The sequence below is a fragment of the Chinchilla lanigera genome, unplaced genomic scaffold (genome assembly GCF_000276665.1).
Source record: "Chinchilla lanigera isolate Chin_1 unplaced genomic scaffold, ChiLan1.0 scaffold00066, whole genome shotgun sequence".
Lineage (NCBI taxonomy): Eukaryota > Metazoa > Chordata > Mammalia > Rodentia > Chinchillidae > Chinchilla > Chinchilla lanigera.
Window position 1 is genome coordinate 6,652,343 of NW_004955467.1, and position 20,566 is coordinate 6,672,908.

The following is a 20,566-nucleotide window of genomic DNA, read 5'->3' on the forward strand; positions in this document are numbered from 1 at the left end:
ATAAGAAGTAACAAAATATGGAGGGCATCATAATCACAAATGTTAATATCAATTGACTGAGTAATGGATGTCAGGCATGACTCTAAACTTTCACTTCATTATTTTCTCCTTGAAGACTACCATGAGATATCACTTCTTTGTCCCTTTTATATAGCAAGAAACTGTGTCTTGGGAAGTGTTAGATTTCCAAGGTGTGTAGTCAAAAGTTAAATACAGGTTCCAATTTCAGTTGCTGGTACAAAAATGACTAGAATAAAGGAATCCGTATTATCCTGGAACTGGTAAACTAAAATTTGGGAGCACTTTCTATATGTTTGCACCTACTGTGAAGGTTAAAGAGGATCAAATAAAGGAATAAAGTCTGACTCCTTCCCTGCAAAGAACTTATACACTGCATTTTTAAAAACTTGTCGTCATGTTGTTTTGAAGATGACTTGAACCACTTCATTAATGCTTTCTTGGCTTCTTAGATTATAATCCTCCTAAGGCCAAAGTCAGTGGCTGCTATTCCTTTTGAGCCTCTAAAGCTCAGACCAATATTTACTCTTCTACTTCTTCTTTCCTGAGTTGTCATAGATCTAACTGTGACACATCCCAGTGAATGAACAATGAAAAGTAAAAGTCCCCGACTCATTAGTACAGTGATAAAAAATACTGGTGAAGTCAACAAAAATGGATACAATGAATGTATATCTTTGACCTGTTTGTAGCCTGGAAAGCAGATTATCCTGACATCTATCTGAAGCCTTAGTTCTAGGGGAATATTACTAGTCACAAGTCATGAGCCCAGTGGCATAGGTAAGGATTAAAGCACAACTCTGAACCACTGAGAATGAGGTTCTGTAATTCTCCTTACATTCAACACTAATACCTTGGAAAGTTTCTGCCTGTAGTATACAGCATTCCCAGAGTTTAGAAACTTAGGAAATAGAATATATATCCATGAGATGATTTAAAGTGAAGTCTTTCTTTCTTGAATAACATAAAACAAAAAATATGTAAAGGGCTAGGAATATAGCTCAGTGCTTGCCTAGCATGTGCCAAGGCCCTAAGCTCTATCACAAGCACCAGAAAAGAAAAGAAAGGAAAAGAAAAGAAAAGAAATATTTAAGAAAGCATAAGGTAAATGCCCAAGGCAGGAGAAATAGAACAAAAAAAATCAAAATATTGGACATAGCACTAAAAATGACTGTCTAATAGGGAAATACCACTGCTGATCTTCCTAGAGAACTGTCCAGTCAGTGTATGTTCCAATAAGAAAAGTTAGAGAAATGCCATGAAATGTTGATTCCTTTAGCCTCAGAATCGCTAGATGGACAGGAGTCAGGGGCAAAACCTTAGGAAGTGACCTCTGTGTTAGAGTTTGACAGTCACCCTCAAATCCCCAAAGTGGGAAAGCACAATGGTGGCATTTGCCATGTGCTGAGTGGAGGGAACCAAGGACTTCAGCAGCAAGCTGAGAGTGTGATGCTAGTCAAGACCCCTGGGTTTACTGGGAAGCTGGTTCCAGGAGGCCCCAGAGCAGGGCAGGAACACAAGAGTGCTGTCAACCAGAGGAAAAGTGCTGCAAAGCTGACTAGGGTGTCCTGGTAGAGACAGCTCAGGGTGATAGCTCTACATCTTGAATTTTGAGTACATTAGCCATTTGTGTGCATCTGTGACCAATGTACCCTTCAACCAACTTAGTAACTGGAGGAATCTCTTAGCACGTGGATATTGTGAAGACTAGGGGTTCACGGGATTTTCAAATATTTGATATGGAAAAGAGCTCAAGTGGGTTAAAATTTTATTCTTATTGCCCTAGAAAATTCAGCATTATCTTTTATCAGTGAAGGAAAAAGACCTGGCAAGTTTTTAAAAGATAGTTTCAACAGTTGTAAAGAGCTTGCCTTTATATCTTTATTGCCCTCTTGTGCAAAGATCTCCATGATGGTTATTATCAAGAAATCAGATACTATCCTCATCATTTAAAAAATTTTGATTAAAAAATGTGAGTCACCTTCAAAGAATAACACCAGATATAAACAAGTTTTGTTTGTGGAAGCTAGTTCAAGCTTCTCCTTGAAAGTTCCCAAAATATATTATTTGGAAGTTTAAGCCACAGTCAGTATCTAAAATTTATGCTATGTATATGACATTTACTATATTACATTAAGAAGATGAGAAAGAAATATTTTCATCATCTCCTTTATAGCCAAATCTTGTCCGTGTTCCTCTTGAGTGCTACATTACTATTGTCATTTTTTTCTCAATGTGCTATCACATAAAACAGTGGGAAGTATTCTCTACAATCTCCTTCTACTCCTAGAAAATATTCAATGTTTCTTGTTGAGGCTATCAAATTAATGAGGAGGATAGAGAATGGTGTACTGTGTAGAAGGAACAGCTTGGGCAAAAGCAAATATTAAAAAAAAAATTTCTTTTTTATAAGAGCTAGGAAAATCCCACAGCTATAAGAGAAATTGGAAAAACACATAGAGAACTTCCTTTTTAAATTGTTGAAGGTTTGTTACTTACTTTTGCAGGGCTGGAAAGAAGGGATTAACAAGTGAAAACACTCACAAAATTAAAATAAATATCTGTATTTTATTTATATCACTCAATATGTGCACCATCCAACGTGATGCAAGGCAGTCAGGAATGCTTTGCCTGGTGTGGCCAAAACAGTTATGAAAGAAGCCAGGTATCCTGGCTGCCCAGTCACTGTCTTTATTCACCAGCTCGAATCTTCCTTTCAGATCATCTTCTCAAATTATCCATAGGAGATTTATCCACATACTCAATAAGAAAAATATTTCTAATTATATCCAACCATTCTTAATATGAATGAGAATCATGCAGGGGCACTAGATTGCCAGGAGGTTTTTTGCCAAACAATTCCTTTTGACTTAAGAAAGAAGAGGCAGCTGCATTGTTTCCATAACTATCCATATAAAAAAGCCCTCGGAATGAGACTGACTGTCCTACTTTAAAAAGCTCCAAGGTAAGTGGGGCTGGATGGGTCTTTCAACAGGGACACCGGCCACATCGCCTGGGCGGCTGCTGCTGGTTCTGGTACTGTTGCCTCTGCTACTTCGCACTTTACATCTATGAATCGTACTCCCTTCTGCTTACAATAGCAAGCAATGCTGCAAATAGAATTTCCTTCCCCCTTTTGGTTTACTAATCAAGGTCTTTTCCCTTTTCTTGTTCAGAACTGTCTTACTTCCAGACTACATCTTCTAGCTTGCTAACAAGGTAAGGTTTGGACTAACCAGTACCTGAAGGTGAATATGACAGCCTCTGGGATGAATTTCTGTCACTCAGCAACCTCTAAGAAAGTGCTTGTCTCAGTGAATACCCTGTAACAACTGTACTTCAGGAAATGGGCTGGAGAGGGAGAGAGGGAGACCTCTCAGACTTATGACTCCAGCATTGGTGGCATGGCATTTGAACAGAAGAATAATTTTTTGTAGAATATTATTTTGTCTCTGCAGGAAAAAATCCGCACTCAGATTCCCATGCTAAAAAGCTCAGATTGGTAAAAGTGTTTGTAACAGAATTCATTTAGTAAATACAGTATCTAACAAATAGAAAGGAAGTAATATAACAATACTGCCTTTAAATTTCTTAAAGCCCTTTTTTTTTTTAGTCATTTTACAAAACACTAGCTACTAAATAAAATCAAAACACTGTGGAATTTTTGTTGTGTATAACAAATGTATTAACCATCCATTCTACTACATACTGAATTTCTAAAGAGGGAAACTGGGGTAGTAGATTAAATGAATTTCAAGTAATCTGACTGCTGTAGCATTCTTTGCCTAACCTTGAGTTCCTCTGATATCATGGGCAACCTGCAGATAACAAAATGGAGTAACTAGGGCCCACATTCTTTACAAGAAAATTTGGAGGAGCTAAAGGATCCTGCAATGCAGAACAATGAGGATAAAGTCGGCTATGGGTTCTATCCTTCATTAGCTAAAGTGGGCTAAGCTGATTAAATGGATTTAATATACAAAGAAATTATGTTATAGTAGATTTACTAAGCACCCAAGAAAAAGAGAGGGAAAAGAGATAAACAACATTATCATCCCCCCAGCACCATTTGGGCAAATTTGGCTGAACATCTAAAGGAGTAAATGAAGTTCTCTTACTATCTGCATTTATATGGCAAGACCTGAAATTTTGTGACATTATAGTAAATGATATTTTCTACAAATGGTAGCCTAAACTATTTCAAATTATTTATTATTATTTCAAATTTTATTATTTTAACTTTTTCTTCAAAGTATCTTCATCCTATCTCAAAGGTTACAACTTTTAAAAGACATGTATTATAATTGCTATTCTAAAGATGGAGACACTGAGATCCAAAAAAATCAAGTAATTCAGCCCAGGTCACAAGCTACTTGGCGGGAATACTAACTCTGTAACCTGCTTTCTGATTGGAATGCCAGCCTTGGAGGAGAAAAGAAAGAAGTAATGGATGTAAATGCTTGAATATATATTGGGCATAGAGTGACCACTTAATATATTTTCATTCTTGTGATTATGTTTATTGCCTGGTATAGTGGAATTTCCAGCTGGCTTATGAAACATAATCAATAGAAAGATCTACTAATACACAAGCAGTCTGGACTATCTCATGTGAAATGTTATATCTCCTTCAGGACCACTCGGTACCGCAGCCATGAGTGCTGACTCGGAAATGGCTGTTTTTGGGGAGGCTGCTCCTTTCCTCCGAAAGTCTGAAAAGGAGCGCATTGAGGCCCAGAATAGGCCCTTTGATGCCAAGACATCTGTCTTTGTGGCGGAGCCCAAGGAATCCTTTGTCAAAGGAACTATTCAGAGCAAAGAAGCAGGCAAAGTGACTGTGAAAACTGAAGCAGGAGCGGTGAGTAGAGACCCATGAGGCCACTGCATTCTGTTGCATCTTCAGGAATATGGTCACTCAATTGATGCCAGTGCTTATCTTACTTATTACCAGACCCTGACAGTGAAAGATGATCAGGTGTTCCCCATGAACCCTCCCAAATTTGACAAGATCGAGGACATGGCCATGATGACTCACCTGCACGAGCCTGCAGTGCTGTACAACCTCAAAGAGCGTTACGCAGCCTGGATGATCTACGTGAGTGTCCCACCAGGGGTTTGGACTGTCAGCACCATGCACCCTTCTAGCACATAGCTTCCACCATGCTCTCTACTTAAAAGGCTCATTTTTCCTATTATAAGGCAAAGTCCAACAGCAACACTCCAACCTTGTCTTCTCATCCAATGCTTAGGAAGGCCACTGTCCTCATTGTTTGAGTTGGCTCAAGGGTCGCTGAACAGTGTAAGCAGTTATTGCTCATATCCCAATCGTTCTTTTACACCACCTCCCTTTCACTCAGAATCATCCTCCAAAGGAGAAAGATACATTTATGTTTTATTTACTTTTTATGGACCTCATCTTTCTTTAGGCACCAAATTGCACCCATTTTCATTTCCCTCAAATAACAATAATTGCATCCGTGTGCTCTGGTTCCTTCTCTCTGGGATCCAAATCCCACAAGCAGCGTTGGGTGTGCTGTCCTATTGTTTCTGTCCCTGCCATCACACTGGCCATATTTTTCCTGGATCATTCATTTACATCACTGTCTCCCACAATGATTGGGAACACCTCAAGGGACTGAATTGCATTTGTTTTCTTTTACTACCTTGGAGGAGGCTGTACCACAATACACCCTCAGTAAACTTTTTTAATCAACTGCATTACGTTACATTCATATTTTTGCATAGTTTAATCAGTGGTGATATTTAGCTGGGAAACATCTATGCAGATGTACCTAGTGTTTACAGTCAACATCCATTTTAATTGACTAGTGCCTTTCCTAGATCTGTTGTCAAAGATTTTTGAAATCCCTGTTGTAACCACAATATATTTGCATCATTTTGTTTGCTCTTTACAACTTAAAAATATTTTTGTAAACATTTTCTCAGTATTGTCACATATCTTTAAAGGCCTGCAACATGCTGTGCTAAGGTTTATCATAGTTCACCTACCTACTCCCTTATTGTTGAACACATATATACCCAAATTTGTGTTACTATAAGTTTGAATGACCTCTATCCTCCTTGTAATAGTAAACATGTACCATAGGACACATTTAGAAGCAAACAACCATGGTTCTGGAGCTCCTGCTACATGAAAATAACTGTGACAGGTCCTGAGGAAGCAAGAAGAAATCTTCAAGAATGTCACTGTCCCATTGATGAATCTGCCCACTAGCTTTCATGTTGGTCCCTTGAAGAAATGGAGAATATTTGCTTAATGCACTCTTTTTCATTAAAATTCAATTAATAAGTGAATTGTGTAAATAACAGAAAGGACCATTGGATAATTATTTATTTTTTCCTTGCATAGACCTACTCGGGCCTCTTCTGTGTCACCGTCAACCCCTACAAGTGGCTGCCAGTGTACAACCCCGAGGTGGTGACGGCCTACAGAGGCAAAAAGCGCCAGGAGGCCCCGCCCCACATCTTCTCCATCTCGGACAACGCCTATCAGTTCATGCTGACCGGTGAGTGAGCCTGATGCTTCCGATAAGCACACGTTTTTCAGAACAGGATCATAGGAGAATCTCTGACCAATTCCAACACACTCTAAAAGGGTCCCCTTTAGTTGAGGCTGGTGTATTTGGAAGGTATGACATAATGGTCAACAATCTCTTTAATATTTTAAAGTCAACAGAGGTTGGCCATGATTAGCTAGTTTATTTTTGAATAACTCTGAAACTCAAACAAATTTGAGTGAAAATAGAAACATATAGAAACATATCTATATGTGTATAGACACACATACAAATAGCCACATGATCACATATACAAATTGACTCTAATTATGAGCCAAAAAACCGAATGAACTTTGCCTTCTGTGACTTTACTCTCAATATGATAAATTTTCATTAAATACATAGTCTCTATATATCAAGGATGGCAAAAATGCTATTGTTTTTAGCCCAGAACCAATGTAAACAGGACACGGATTTTTATTTGATTCTAAGGTAGTCAAACCTCGAATCTGCTCCCTACAACATTGTCTTAGGTAGACATACCTATGGTACTTGTGGCATGTTTGGAAGTGGGTTAAAGAAGTCCTCATTCCTCTTTAAAACAACCTTTACCTTCCCCTAAAAACAGGACTAAAATCATGAGTCCTTCCAGAGCTACCACCTTGACTTTACACACTAGTCATATACTAATAATACCACCAATGGCCACCTTTCATTTCTTTCACCCACCATAAATATGCCACTAATTGAGATTGTTATCGAGACATAATTAAAAAACCAAGTCTACTTCTGATATTTATTTAATAACATAGTGTTGAAAAGGAGGTCTGGTGCTTCAGGAAAACATAGCCACATGATCATTAGTTATGTTATGGTTTTCAACCATTTTCTTTCCCATATAATCTTTTCTCCAGTGAAATATTTCTTGGAAGACTTTTGTATAAAATATATATAAGCAGTAGTGTCCAGTTTGAATGGGTGCATATCTGCTAAAGTAGTGGAGGAGGGAGAGGTGTGGAAGTACTAGAAAGATGGCAGCCTAGGGCCCCCAAGTTCTAAGGATTGCAAAACCCAGATTGAAAAATACTGAATTCATTTTACTTTACTTGCCTCTTACAATGCATAAGAAAATAGTATTAAATGTCTCTAATTTTTCCTTTGTAGACCGGGAGAATCAGTCAATCCTGATCACGTATGTACTATTTATGCTTTCTTTTCATGGCTACAATAGCTACTGGCTTTGGGACCTCATCTATTTTGTTTTGGTTTGACAGTGGAGAATCTGGGGCTGGGAAGACTGTGAACACGAAGCGTGTCATCCAGTACTTTGCAACAATTGCAGTTACTGGGGACAAGAAGAAGGAAGAAGTAACTTCTGGCAAAATGCAGGTGAGTCTAGTTGCCACGATCAGAATCCAGGCTCTGTTGGGCCCTCATGCAAGAAAGCCCCAAGGCCCAGGTGCAAGAACTGCTCTTGCCTTTGCAGGGGACACTGGAAGATCAAATCATCAGTGCCAACCCCCTACTGGAGGCCTTTGGCAATGCCAAGACTGTGAGGAATGACAACTCCTCTCGCTTTGTAAGTCTTTTGGATACTACGATGGGTACTGTGCACTGGTAAAAACTCATGGGATGTTTGTGAATACATTCTCTGAATCCTTTATTCGCATTATATTACACTGTGTTTTTTCTTCTAACCATAGATCAAAAGCTGTGTCTGATAGAATATGTGACTCCCTGAGTTCTTATCTGTCATTATCTATTATTTACACTTTAAAATTTTTATTTATTTTAATTGACAATAGTTATATATATTTATGGAGCACAATGTGATGTTTTAATGTATGTACAGATTATGGAATTAAGTCAAGCTAAATGACAAATGTTATGTTATATACTTATATTCACAGTTTTTTAATCAAAGATAAAATTATTTTACTTACAAAATAAGAGATGGACATTTTTCTCTCTTACATGAAGAGTTTCTGAACAGATTTAACATTAAAGGGCTAGCACTTCAAGTGTTCTGGATTTTTCAGTAGTAATGAAAAACAAGGTAGTAATATTAGTTTTCCTTTCAAGGGTAAATTCATCAGAATCCACTTTGGCACTACAGGGAAACTAGCTTCTGCTGATATTGAAACATGTAAGTGAACGGATATCCTTTAAAATCATTTCTATTTCTCATGAGCTACACACTTGACCAAAAAATCAGATTTGCATGTCACATGATTATTTACTGTTTTTTCCTGTTTGTTCCCTTTCCAGATCTGTTAGAGAAGTCTAGAGTTACTTTCCAGCTCAAAGCTGAAAGAAGCTACCATATCTTTTATCAGATCACATCAAACAAGAAACCAGAATTAATTGGTAAGAAATGTCATGATTTCCTCAAAATTACAAGCCCCTATCAATGCATGGTCTGACCTAGTATGCCATGTCTGAATTTTGCTGAGTTTATAGTTTTAAAAATAACTTTGTAGGACTGAGAATGCAGCATGAGATCCTCGGTTCCACCCCCAACACTGAGAAAAAAACTTCTATAATTTTGTAAAAATTTGTATGTACTTACTAAAAATATTTAGAAGAAAGAAAAGGAAAGTAACACCTCCAATTTCTACCACTCTGAAATAACTACTTTGAACAGTTGGATAAACATCATTCTAGTCATTTTATATCATTACATATGGATACATAAATCTGATTTACATAACTGAAATAATAGCTATATGCTGTTTATAATTTGTTTTTTTCATTGAATATATCACAGTTTCTGCTTGTCCATAAATATAACAACTCCACATTGTTATTTTTAATGGTTGTATAGTGTTTCAGTTTAGAGATAAGAATAATTTACTTCATCATACCCTCTTCCCTTTAAGACTGTTTAGATTTCTTTCAATTCTGAATTTTTGGTAGAAAACACTAGCAAGTATGCTTATACATACAACTCTTTCCATATATAATTACCTTTGTTGTATTATACTGTGGTGGTGTATTAAAAATAGGGAATGCTGGGAGATACTATAGCATCAGCTTCAAGGTGTTTGAGGTGATGCTAAATATCTTTAAGTGCCATAAAGTATCTTTCAACCAAATGGCATATAATGCCTACGGAATTTGCCTAAAAATCTCTTGCTTTAATGAAGAGGATAATCATTATTAATAAGAGGATAGTAACAAATAAGATTATTATTTGTTCATAAGAGGATTAATAGCAAAATAGATGAGGTCCCAAAGCCAGTAACTATATTAATAAGAGGATAATCATTGTCTTTCCTCTGTTCTATGTGCTTAGAAATGCTTCTGATTACTACAAACCCATATGATTACCCGTTTGTCAGTCAAGGAGAGATCAGTGTGGCCAGCATTGATGACCAGGAAGAGCTGATGGCCACAGACGTAAGTAGAACCCCAAAAGATCTAGGGTTACTGTGTTGGGTCAGAGCAGTGGTCCATTCAGGTAAATATTTAGCCTCTAGAAGAAATATCAAAGGAAGATTTAAGGATGATGAGCACACATGTGGCTCCAAGAGGCAAATAAAAAGATTAACATGTGGAAATATAACATTTTGTTCTCTTTTTAATGATCTTCTAAATATTTGTCATTTTGGTTTTCTTTTAAACTCAAGTTTACTGGTACAATTTGGATATACATAATGATCACATTCATCATAGGGAATTTGTACCTGTACATGATAGATCTTAGTTCCTCTTTTATCCTATTCCCCTCCCCTCTCTCCAACCCCTCTTCCCCTCCTTCTTTACAAAGCTTTGTTTCCATTTTATCCTCCTTTTCCTCATTTTTTTAGATTTGTCATTTTGAAACTTACCCAAATTTTCTTGAGGTCCACTTGCAAAAATTCATGCTACCTCTCAAAGAAACAAATACCTTAAATTTTCTATCTTTATTGTCTATGCTAAATTTACTTTGAATCTTTCTTCAGATGCTTTACACCTATAATTCTACTGCTCTGTGCTGGCCTTTGGCTGACCAGGCCTTTCTGCACGCAATCTAAGAAAACCCTTCCCTCATTAGTAATGGTACTGTAGTTTCCTCAGTTTGAAGTCAGGAATGAGACTGTGAAGTATAAATAGCAAATATGTAGAATATAACCTAACAGTTATCTTACTGGTTGTGTTCACAGAGTGCTATTGATATTCTGGGCTTTACTAATGATGAGAAGGTCTCCATCTATAAGCTCACTGGGGCTGTGATGCATTATGGGAACATGAAATTCAAGCAAAAGCAGCGTGAAGAGCAAGCAGAGCCCGATGGCACTGAAGGTATCAACTGCATCATCTACTTGATTTTACATTTGCTTGAAAATTAAACTTTTGTTACCTGTTTTCCTAGAGGAGACAAATTCACTTTTTAAATGGAGATTTAAAGTATGCCTAAATACTATACTATGTGAAGTATAGATGTTAGATCAACATTTCCAATAATTTCTGAAGTTCTTTGGGACAAACTACCCATAACTGAAGTCTTGAACTTAGTGGAAAAAAAAATAGACAACATTAAAAAGGATACACTGAAAACAAGGCATAAAATACATATAGCTTAAAAGAATTTTAAGGAAGTGGGTTCCTGTAGGGCCTAATGACATTTTCCTCTTTTCTTCCTTTTAGTTGCTGACAAGGCAGCCTATCTGCAGGGTCTGAACTCTGCTGACCTGCTCAAAGCCCTCTGCTTCCCCAGGGTCAAGGTCGGCAATGAGTATGTCACCAAAGGCCAGACTGTAGAGCAGGTAGGTGCTAATTCAAAGTCAGTGCTAGGACAGAAACAATTTTACAGTTCTCAAATAACTTAAAAAGTTATATCTTTGCCTTTCAAGGTGATCAACGCAGTGGGTGCTCTGGCCAAGGCTGTCTATGAGAAGATGTTCCTGTGGATGGTCACCCGCATCAACCAGCAGCTGGACACCAAGCAGCCCAGGCAGTACTTCATCGGGGTCTTGGACATTGCTGGCTTTGAGATCTTTGATGTGAGTTAGAAGTTGGTTGGTAAAGGGATTTTATAGTAAGGCAAAGGAAATATTAATAAGACTTTGTGAATATTATGATCTTTTCTTATTGCTGTCAGTTATAGTAAGACTTAAAAGAGATTGATTTGACAGGTACTAATCATTTATTGTGGTGACAATTCATCTCTATAAAAAAAATGCAGATAATAAAAATCCCTCAATTTCTAGTGATCTGAAAGAAGTTATGAATTAGGTTGGTGTTATGGAAGGTTGTGTCTAAAAATCCCACAAAGCAGAACGAAGTTGACATGAAAATATCAAAGGAAACCTTAGCAACACCTAATAGGCCCTGAATATGTGGTGGAGAAATCATTCACAAATACTTAGGCAGATAATAAAAGTTGGGAAAGCTTAATAATTTAGAGTCAGCATCAATCAATGCATTTAACTTTTAAAGGTCATTAACATGACATCGTGAAGTAAAAATTCATTTTTCTGCTTACATTTTTAAATAAGTTTATATTTTTTCTAATTATTGAAGTAAAACTTGGACATTACAGAAAATATGGAAAAATAAGGGCAAATAGTCCACATTATTCTCCTGTTTATATCTAGTCAATGTTGATATGTTGGTGAGTTGTAAAAATGTGAGTATGTGTTACCACACTGTGTAATTTTTGATATCTATCTTAATTTTTTTCATTTCACATTAAAAAAGAGCAATGGTAGCAATTATTGCTCACTTAAGTGCTGACTTCTGTATTCCATGCAATAGAGACTACTAGCCAGCTTCTCATGGGCTGTAATTTGGCCCTTGAAAAAGTTCACATCAAACTATGGGTCCTCTGTAAAATGTAGACAATAAAGGGAATAAATATGGAACGATTAATTAGAAACTCAGAAAAATATCTGAGTAAACAAATGCAGAACAAAAGTTAATACTGATTTAGGATTTTCTATAAAGTGGCAGCAGAGGAAGAAGTAGTTTGCACGTGTCCTGGTCCTGAAACCCTCCATGCTTGCCAGGTTGTGTTTAACAGGAGTGTCTTCAGCCTGGTGATGCTGACATCACTCTCAAAGCTCTTGGACACAGTCTTAATTTTAAAAACTCCCATCTTTTATGAAATACTCAGCTTAATGGAAGTAAACAAATCTGTTTCTTTAGTTCAACACCCTGGAGCAGCTGTGCATCAACTTCACCAATGAGAAGCTGCAACAGTTTTTCAACCACCACATGTTCGTGCTGGAGCAGGAGGAGTACAAGAGGGAAGGCATCGAGTGGACGTTCATCGACTTCGGGATGGACCTGGCCGCCTGCATCGAGCTCATCGAGAAGGTAACCTGGTCCTCCCTCCACTCAGCACCCTCTTCCCACTCCCTCTGCTGCTCGTGCTCACCAGATGCCTTTCACCTTGCCTTAAATCCAGCCGATGGGCATCTTCTCCATCCTGGAGGAGGAGTGCATGTTCCCCAAGGCAACAGACACCTCCTTCAAGAACAAGCTGTATGACCAGCACCTGGGCAAGTCTGCCAACTTCCAGAAGCCCAAGGTGGTCAAGGGCAAAGTTGAGGCCCACTTCTCGCTGATTCATTATGCTGGCACCGTGGACTATAACATTACTGGCTGGCTGGAGAAGAACAAGGACCCCCTGAATGAGACAGTGGTAGGGTTGTACCAGAAGTCTTCACTGAAAACTCTAGCTAACCTCTTCTCTGGAGCTCAAACTGGTGAAGCAGGTAATGTGCAAATGTCTAACACATTCTGTAGCTATTATAAAATTTTATGTTAGATTGAGGCTGGTGATCTTATATTCCTAGAAGTTTTGCAGGCTACACCTCTTGTTCCTCCAGTCATTAAATAGATAGGCTGTATTGTAACTATACGCGTGTACCTCACCCCACCTCTGACAGGGGCTTACTGTGAAAAGTCAGAGAGAATTATTATGTTCCAGCCAATGTCTCAGCTTGTATGATTCTATCCCAGTTCTTTTATCACACTGGATATTTAAGACAATCTAGTGACTGCCTCTCAATATTGGCTTCTGGTGGGTGGTTTCTGAAGTTAGTGTTCCCAAATGTCCCATCTCCATAGTGAGGGGAATGCTCTTCACATCATTTCTCAATGGAAAAATAATCATAGAAAAGTAGATGCAAAAATTAGCTACAGAACAAGATTCAACCAGATCACTAATAGGGTGGGGAAAATGTGCTACTTGATGACCACAGAAATCAACAAACAAGCAAGATGTAGCCCTGTCAATTCAAAAGTACCATTGCATTATATCTTATCTTTTCTTTTTTCCCTTCCAGAGGCAAGTGGGACCAAGAAGGGTGGCAAGAAGAAAGGCTCTTCCTTCCAGACCGTGTCTGCCCTTTTCAGAGTAAGAAAGAAACTTTTCTTGACATCCCTCAGTTCCTTTTGGAATTTGTTTGAAAAAGCACAAGATCTTTTTCTTCTAGGAGACAATAGGAGAGCACCAATATTAACTAATGACTCCTGATGATGTAACTTTGGAGGGAAGGCATTTAAATTACTCAGAAACTGTTACCTCGCTTTGCATTCAAAGTCCAATAATAATATTTCATAGGAAATTTTCTAAAACTTAGTGCTATAGTATTCATAATCTAGTTGCTATGACAAGGAGCAATGACAGGTACAGAGAGACTAAAAGACATCAACAAGACAAGTCAAATCTAGCAGTTAATCTACAATGAATCTAATGTGGTAGCCTTGCTCTTAATACAATGAATTACAGTTAACAGGTTTGTTCTCATGAAGTAATCTTCATGCTTTAAAAGTTGATAAAGCTGGAAAGAGGAAGCTGTATCTATGAGAAAAGGCCCAGAGGTAGTATAGGCCTGCATTTCCTTGTGGAGAATGGTGAGGTTTAGCAGAAGACAATGGTTTAGTATCAGAAGACAATGAATGGCCTTGGAAATTTCTTTGGGTGGCCAAGGACTTGGATGGGAAGGAGGATGGTGCTGGTATAAACCAAAAAGAAGCACGTGTGGGACTGCTTTATATGTGTAACTCCTGCTACCTCAGATGCAGCAAGATATACGAAGAATAAATACATCTCAGAAGTATTCAAGTTGCTTCCTTAAATGGAAACAGTACCTACTGGTCATTGAACCCGCACATATAGCCTGATTTTATAGACATCACCAAAGGCTCATAACCATGCAAGTAGTCTGAGATGACAAGACTTTTCTTGCTTTTACAGGAGAATTTGAACAAGCTGATGACCAATCTCAGGAGCACCCATCCTCATTTTGTGAGGTGTATCATTCCCAATGAAACTAAAACTCCTGGTAAGAAGTTCTGCAGTGAAGGCACAAAGCACGATTGCCACACCACCTTTTTCATAACTCTGCAGTGAAACAAATATGTATTTTCAGGTGCCATGGAGCACGAACTGGTCCTGCACCAGCTGAGGTGCAACGGTGTGCTGGAAGGCATCCGCATCTGCAGGAAAGGGTTCCCAAGCAGAATCCTTTATGCAGACTTCAAACAGAGGTCAGACTCTTCTAATTATGGTATATTTTAAAGTTTAGTATGAATAAATTCAAGGCAAGCAAATCAGTTTACAGAAAAATATTCCTCTATTTCTTACTTTTAATTTGCTACAATAAAAGTAAAAATTATAACTGTCAGAACACTTTTAAAAGACAGGTATAATTGTACTACATTTTAAGGACTGGAAAGAATTTTTTTTTACCAGATTTACCAAGCACCTGACTTAGCACACTAACTTCAATAATTATGAGAACTACCTTTCAACTATTTAATATATTTGGCTTATCTCATTTAACCTTCACAAAACACCAATAGAGGTGAATAGTATCATGACTTTATTTTATAGATGAGTAAACTGACTCTCAGAGAGATTAAATTATTGGCTCAGGTCACAATTAATAAGTGGCTAATTTAGAAACTCTCCCATGCAGGTGGATCCAAATAAGCCATCTTCTTTTTATTTTGGTTTCATCTGTTTATTTTCCTTTCACACACGGGCCTGCAAATGTTTCTCAGAAAGAGAGGGATCAGATCACAATGACAGCTCCTTAGATCCCTTTTCTCCTCCCTAGATAGCCCTATTTTGAGATTCAAAGAAGAAGCCTGGGTGGCCCTGGAGGGAATAGGTCTCACCTACATGTAGGTGTGGTGGAGTCGACAGAGAATGCTCAGACTCAAAACCAAGGCACCCAAGTGTGTTTTTAGATGATTAGGAAAGTTTCCTATATCAAAAGTACCCACTAACAGATTCCTCAATAGTAGCTTTCTTGGACTTGAAATCTTAAAAGGCAAATTTAACCAATGAGGTTAATGCATTACATTTTATAGGACATCTATACCTTATGTGAACAAGATTATACATAATACCTTCCTGAGAACAAAGTTTTTTTTAAAGAAAATAGTACAAAAAAAGAACAAAAGCAAAATACAAACAAAACAAAGCAAGGACATTAAAAATGATACAGGGTTTCAAACCAAATGATAAGGATTAACAGTGGTTCTTACATGACATACTGTTATCTTCAGTGAAGTTGCTCAGATTACCAGATGTAAGAATAGAAGATTGATCAAATCATTGAAGAGAATAAGAAAATAATAATTTAAAAGAACATTAGAGACAATACATTGCTTCACCAGACAGGATTGTAGGAATTCACCAATGGTTGTTACACTGCAAATTGTCATCTTCACATAAGTTGCTCAGATTATCAGATATAAGCATGCAAAATTGGTCAAAATATAAAAGTATAAAAAACCCTTTTAATCATTAACTGTTCCCCTCAATAAACCATCAGACATCAGCAGTACAGATACATATATACATATATTTTATATATATAAAGCCTTAGTACTTACAAAGTTTAATGCAGAAACTACAACTACACAGGAAGGGAAAATAGTTAGAAATTGATAGCCAATAGGTTGAACATCCATATAAAAAATGTCTTCATTATGAGGATATTTTTAAAAAGCTCCAGTTTTCAAAATGAATCATTTAAGTTTAGCTACTTTTTTTCATTAGTAAACCAGATTTTTAAAATCTATGTTTATTTTAACAGATACAAGGTACTAAATGCAAGTGCTATCCCTGAAGGACAGTACATTGACAGCAAGAAGGCTTCTGAGAAGCTCCTTGGGTCCATTGACATTGACCACACCCAGTATAAATTTGGTCACACCAAGGTAATGTTCTCTAAATCCAACCTGATGCTTTTCCTGTCCCTTTGAAATTTATGTGTGGTTACTTATCTGCACCACTGCCTACGCACAGGTCTTTTTCAAAGCTGGTCTTCTGGGGCTCCTAGAGGAGATGAGAGATGACAAGCTGGCTCAACTGATTACGCGAACCCAGGCCATGTGCAGAGGGTTCTTGGCAAGGGTGGAGTACCAGAAGATGGTGGAGAGGAGGTAAAGAAACACATTTGTTCACATCTTCCCTCATGAAAAGCGCACTTGAGAGGGCTCACAGTTAAGACTCAACACTGGTAAGGACACCAAATGAGGAGTGAGTAGGAGTCCTGCAGTGAAATGGGGGAAAAACTTAAGGATCATGACCATGTAATATGTTTTGAGTGTTTGGGTAAAGAGTTGAGAAACATCGAGTGTGCATAGCTCTTATCTAACAAGAGAAAATACACTAGTGAGTAAACCATCACAAATTCCTGCCCTAGTATTTCATTCCAATATGAACTTATTGGATAGATTATTAAAATAAGAGTGAAATGAATAAAGAATGATTTTATATAGGACAGAAAAACAAATTCCATCTGATCATTTGTATTGATTTATCATGATCTAAAATATTAAGGGCATTTGTCTGTGAAACGCTTCTTGCAGTAAGTTAATACTATGTCATTAATGAAGGTGGCTTCCTCATGATCTAATGTGATGCAAAAACAGAAGGCAAAGACTATAGAGCTGGACATCTCAGTCTGCGAGATGCACATAACCAGGATGGGTTGCATGTTACACTGCCACCTGTGTATCCACACGTATGTGGAGGTTTGTGTAAATATGTAAGTAATTTACATGAAGCGAACTTTCTTTTTGTACTTGCAATCATGCTAATATCTCTGTTGCGTTCTATTTTATTAAAAATAATACATTTTTGTCATGACCACCACACCCACACACACTCACACATATATTTGAGTAGCTAATTGTCTATATGAGAGTAAATAATTTTTTAAATAATCCAGATTTTATAGAGTAGAAAGCAAAATTTACACATTAAAATATAAAACTAGAGGTTGTCAAAATAATTCTGAGGTTAAAATATCATATCTTCCTTAAAGGTCATGTTCTCTTTCACTGCCTTTTGGTGCTGTAGTAAGAAATGTTTAAGCAGCTTTACTGTAGAGCAGTGCTCTTCAAAGAATGTTCCTTGATTCACTTCAGCATCATATCTCACAAATTTGGTAAAAAATGCAAAATTCCTGGTCCCACTCTAAATCCTCTGAATCTGACTCTATGAAGGTAGGATCTCAGAATCAGTATTTTTTTACCAAAGCTTGAGAAGCAGTGATGTAGAGAAATAGGAAGACCTTGATCATCACTCCAAAAGATACTATCTTTAATCTGCACATTTGAAAGCAGGTGAGCAGAAGCAGAAGAGGATGGGGTAGAATCTACTATTCTCAATGCCAAGATTTTATCTCATCTCATCATCCACACAGTGTCTGATTCACATCCATTCTATTTCAGGGAGTCCATCTTTTGCCCTCTCATGATCCATCTAAACTAGTATTTCTATGTCATTTCAGAGAAGCCCTTTTCTGCATCCAGTACAACATCCGGGCATTCATGAACGTCAAGCACTGGCCCTGGATGAAACTCTTCTTCAAGATCAAGCCCCTGCTCAAGAGCGCAGAAACTGAGAAGGAGATGGCCACCATGAAGGAAGAATTCCAGAAAACCAAAGATGAGCTCGCCAAGTCGGAAGCAAAAAGGAAGGAGCTAGAAGAAAAAATGGTGTCACTGTTGAAAGAAAAAAATGACTTGCAGCTCCAAGTTCAGGCTGTACGTTGGGGAAATATCTTGGGTACCACTAATTGGGATCCAAGTGTTAGAACTCTAGTCACTGAGGACCATGAAGTGGATAGTCTACAGGGAAGACGTGCACTGCAGGGAGGTTATGGAGCTCTGAGGTTCATGTTTTGCTGTGCTACTCAACACATCTCCAAACTAGTCCCATGCCAAGGAGGTAGAACTGTTCACCTTTTTCTTTTTCTATTCATTTTTATCAAAGTACAGAGTTTATGACTTATTTTCCCTTTGAAGGTAATCTTTGAAGTGATTTTAACATGAAACAACTCCAAATAAAATATTAGGAGAGTAGCATGGACAGAACTGTTTTTTCTAAAGCTTCTTTAAACAACTCCTTGAAGTACATGAGTCTTAAATTACAATACAGACAGCTGACATTTGGCAGCAACTTACCCCAATTTTATCAAATTATTGTTTGATACTGACCTCAAAAAGTTATACCCACTCTTGCAAATCCATCTCTTCTGTCAGGTCTCTCTCTATTGCACCACTCTTAGATTGCTGCATTGGCACCCAACTTGCTCTGCCTCTTTCCCAGTTTCTTTTATTTCATCCAGCCTACTCACTACTGTGGTAGTGATCCAATCATTTTAGAACGGCTTCCATCAAATTGGAAATGTAATTTATAAGACTGTCTTCCATTTGGGCTGAATTGAATCAGTCTGTTATAATTTACTCATCACAAAATCATATTTTTGGTTAAGATTAATCTTTGCTGTCACGTTTGGGCAGAGTAATAACTCCTTCAATATTACAGAAAGAAAAATAGCATTTTTTGTCCTCTATTCCCTTCAAGTTTATCCCAAATTCTTTTCTATTTTCTGTGGAGATTTACTCAGAATCTGTCCTACACCACTATATTCACTACATACCTATATGGAGCATATCATCTTCCTTTATGTATTCAAGGACTAATATGGAAAATGACTGGTGAACATATATTCCACATTGATCTCATTTCCTGCCTGATGTGCTCCCATTGGGAAACGCATGTTGCCATGAAGTTTTTTGATTACATTGTGCCTCAACTTGAACTTACAGCACTATAACAAGAATCACCTTCCACTACTACAAATAAAGTATTTCAGCAACAGCTACATTCTTTGGGCAGGAATCCTTCCCATGCTCCTCCAGCTCTCCTCCCTAATAAGCTGATTTCTGTAAACCCAAATTCTACCCATCTCACAAGGCTCAATTCAAATATCACTTCTTTTGTGAAACCATCTTTGATTTAACTTCTCTGATTTTAGAATCACTAATTGTTCATCTTAATGGTATGAGCTTTTGAGAGATAACTTTTTCAATCAGTATTCTTCTAAAGGAATAGAACAACAGCCAATACATTTTGGTTTTCTCACATATGAAAAATATTTTCACACAGTATGTGGTTCATGAAAGAGAAGTCTGTGAAGCATAAAAAAGTAAACATCAGAAAGCCAAAGGACCAGCTGCAAAGCTTTACACCCATCATTGTAAAGCATTTCACTTTTTCTTCTCAATTTTGATTTTGTTTCTGATTCAAGGAAGCTGAAGGCTTGGCTGATGCAGAGGAAAGATGCGACCAGCTGATCAAAACCAAAATCCAGCTGGAGGCCAAAATCAAGGAGGTGACTGAAAGAGCTGAGGATGAGGAAGAGATCAATGCTGAGCTGACAGCCAAGAAGAGGAAACTGGAGGATGAGTGCTCAGAACTGAAGAAAGACATAGACGACCTTGAGCTGACCCTGGCCAAGGTTGAGAAGGAGAAGCACGCCACAGAGAACAAGGTATGAAGCATATACTTAGAAAGATTATGGGATTTTTATTATGAAGGAAAACACAGAACTGAATCCATCAAAATATAACATGTAATGCAAAGGATTTTTACTTCCTAAGGTTAAAAACCTCACAGAGGAGATGGCAGGCCTGGATGAAACCATCGCTAAGCTGACCAAGGAGAAGAAGGCCCTCCAAGAGGCCCACCAGCAGACCCTGGATGACCTGCAGGCAGAGGAGGACAAAGT

The 20,566-nt window shown here is 37.7% G+C and overlaps 1 protein-coding gene across 1 annotated transcript in view; it reads left to right on the top strand.

Annotated features, from left to right (window-relative positions):
• Positions 1-3,003: 3,003 nt before the first annotated feature.
• Positions 3,004-20,566, top strand: part of LOC102005021 (myosin-2) — a 26,009-nt gene continuing 8,446 nt past the window's right edge. The window contains exons 1-24 of the mRNA XM_005399744.2: positions 3,004-3,054; positions 3,195-3,237; positions 4,653-4,876; positions 4,970-5,113; positions 6,389-6,545; positions 7,701-7,728; positions 7,811-7,925; positions 8,023-8,115; positions 8,619-8,682; positions 8,805-8,903; positions 9,832-9,935; positions 10,682-10,820; positions 11,166-11,284; positions 11,372-11,521; positions 12,666-12,836; positions 12,928-13,237; positions 13,811-13,881; positions 14,725-14,812; positions 14,900-15,017; positions 16,577-16,700; positions 16,789-16,925; positions 18,281-18,536; positions 20,087-20,329; positions 20,439-20,564. Coding sequence (XP_005399801.1) covers positions 4,673-4,876; positions 4,970-5,113; positions 6,389-6,545; positions 7,701-7,728; positions 7,811-7,925; positions 8,023-8,115; positions 8,619-8,682; positions 8,805-8,903; positions 9,832-9,935; positions 10,682-10,820; positions 11,166-11,284; positions 11,372-11,521; positions 12,666-12,836; positions 12,928-13,237; positions 13,811-13,881; positions 14,725-14,812; positions 14,900-15,017; positions 16,577-16,700; positions 16,789-16,925; positions 18,281-18,536; positions 20,087-20,329; positions 20,439-20,564 — 3,060 coding nt within the window. The 5' untranslated portion in view covers positions 3,004-3,054; positions 3,195-3,237; positions 4,653-4,672. The remainder of the gene's footprint in view (positions 3,055-3,194; positions 3,238-4,652; positions 4,877-4,969; positions 5,114-6,388; positions 6,546-7,700; positions 7,729-7,810; positions 7,926-8,022; positions 8,116-8,618; positions 8,683-8,804; positions 8,904-9,831; positions 9,936-10,681; positions 10,821-11,165; positions 11,285-11,371; positions 11,522-12,665; positions 12,837-12,927; positions 13,238-13,810; positions 13,882-14,724; positions 14,813-14,899; positions 15,018-16,576; positions 16,701-16,788; positions 16,926-18,280; positions 18,537-20,086; positions 20,330-20,438; positions 20,565-20,566) is intronic.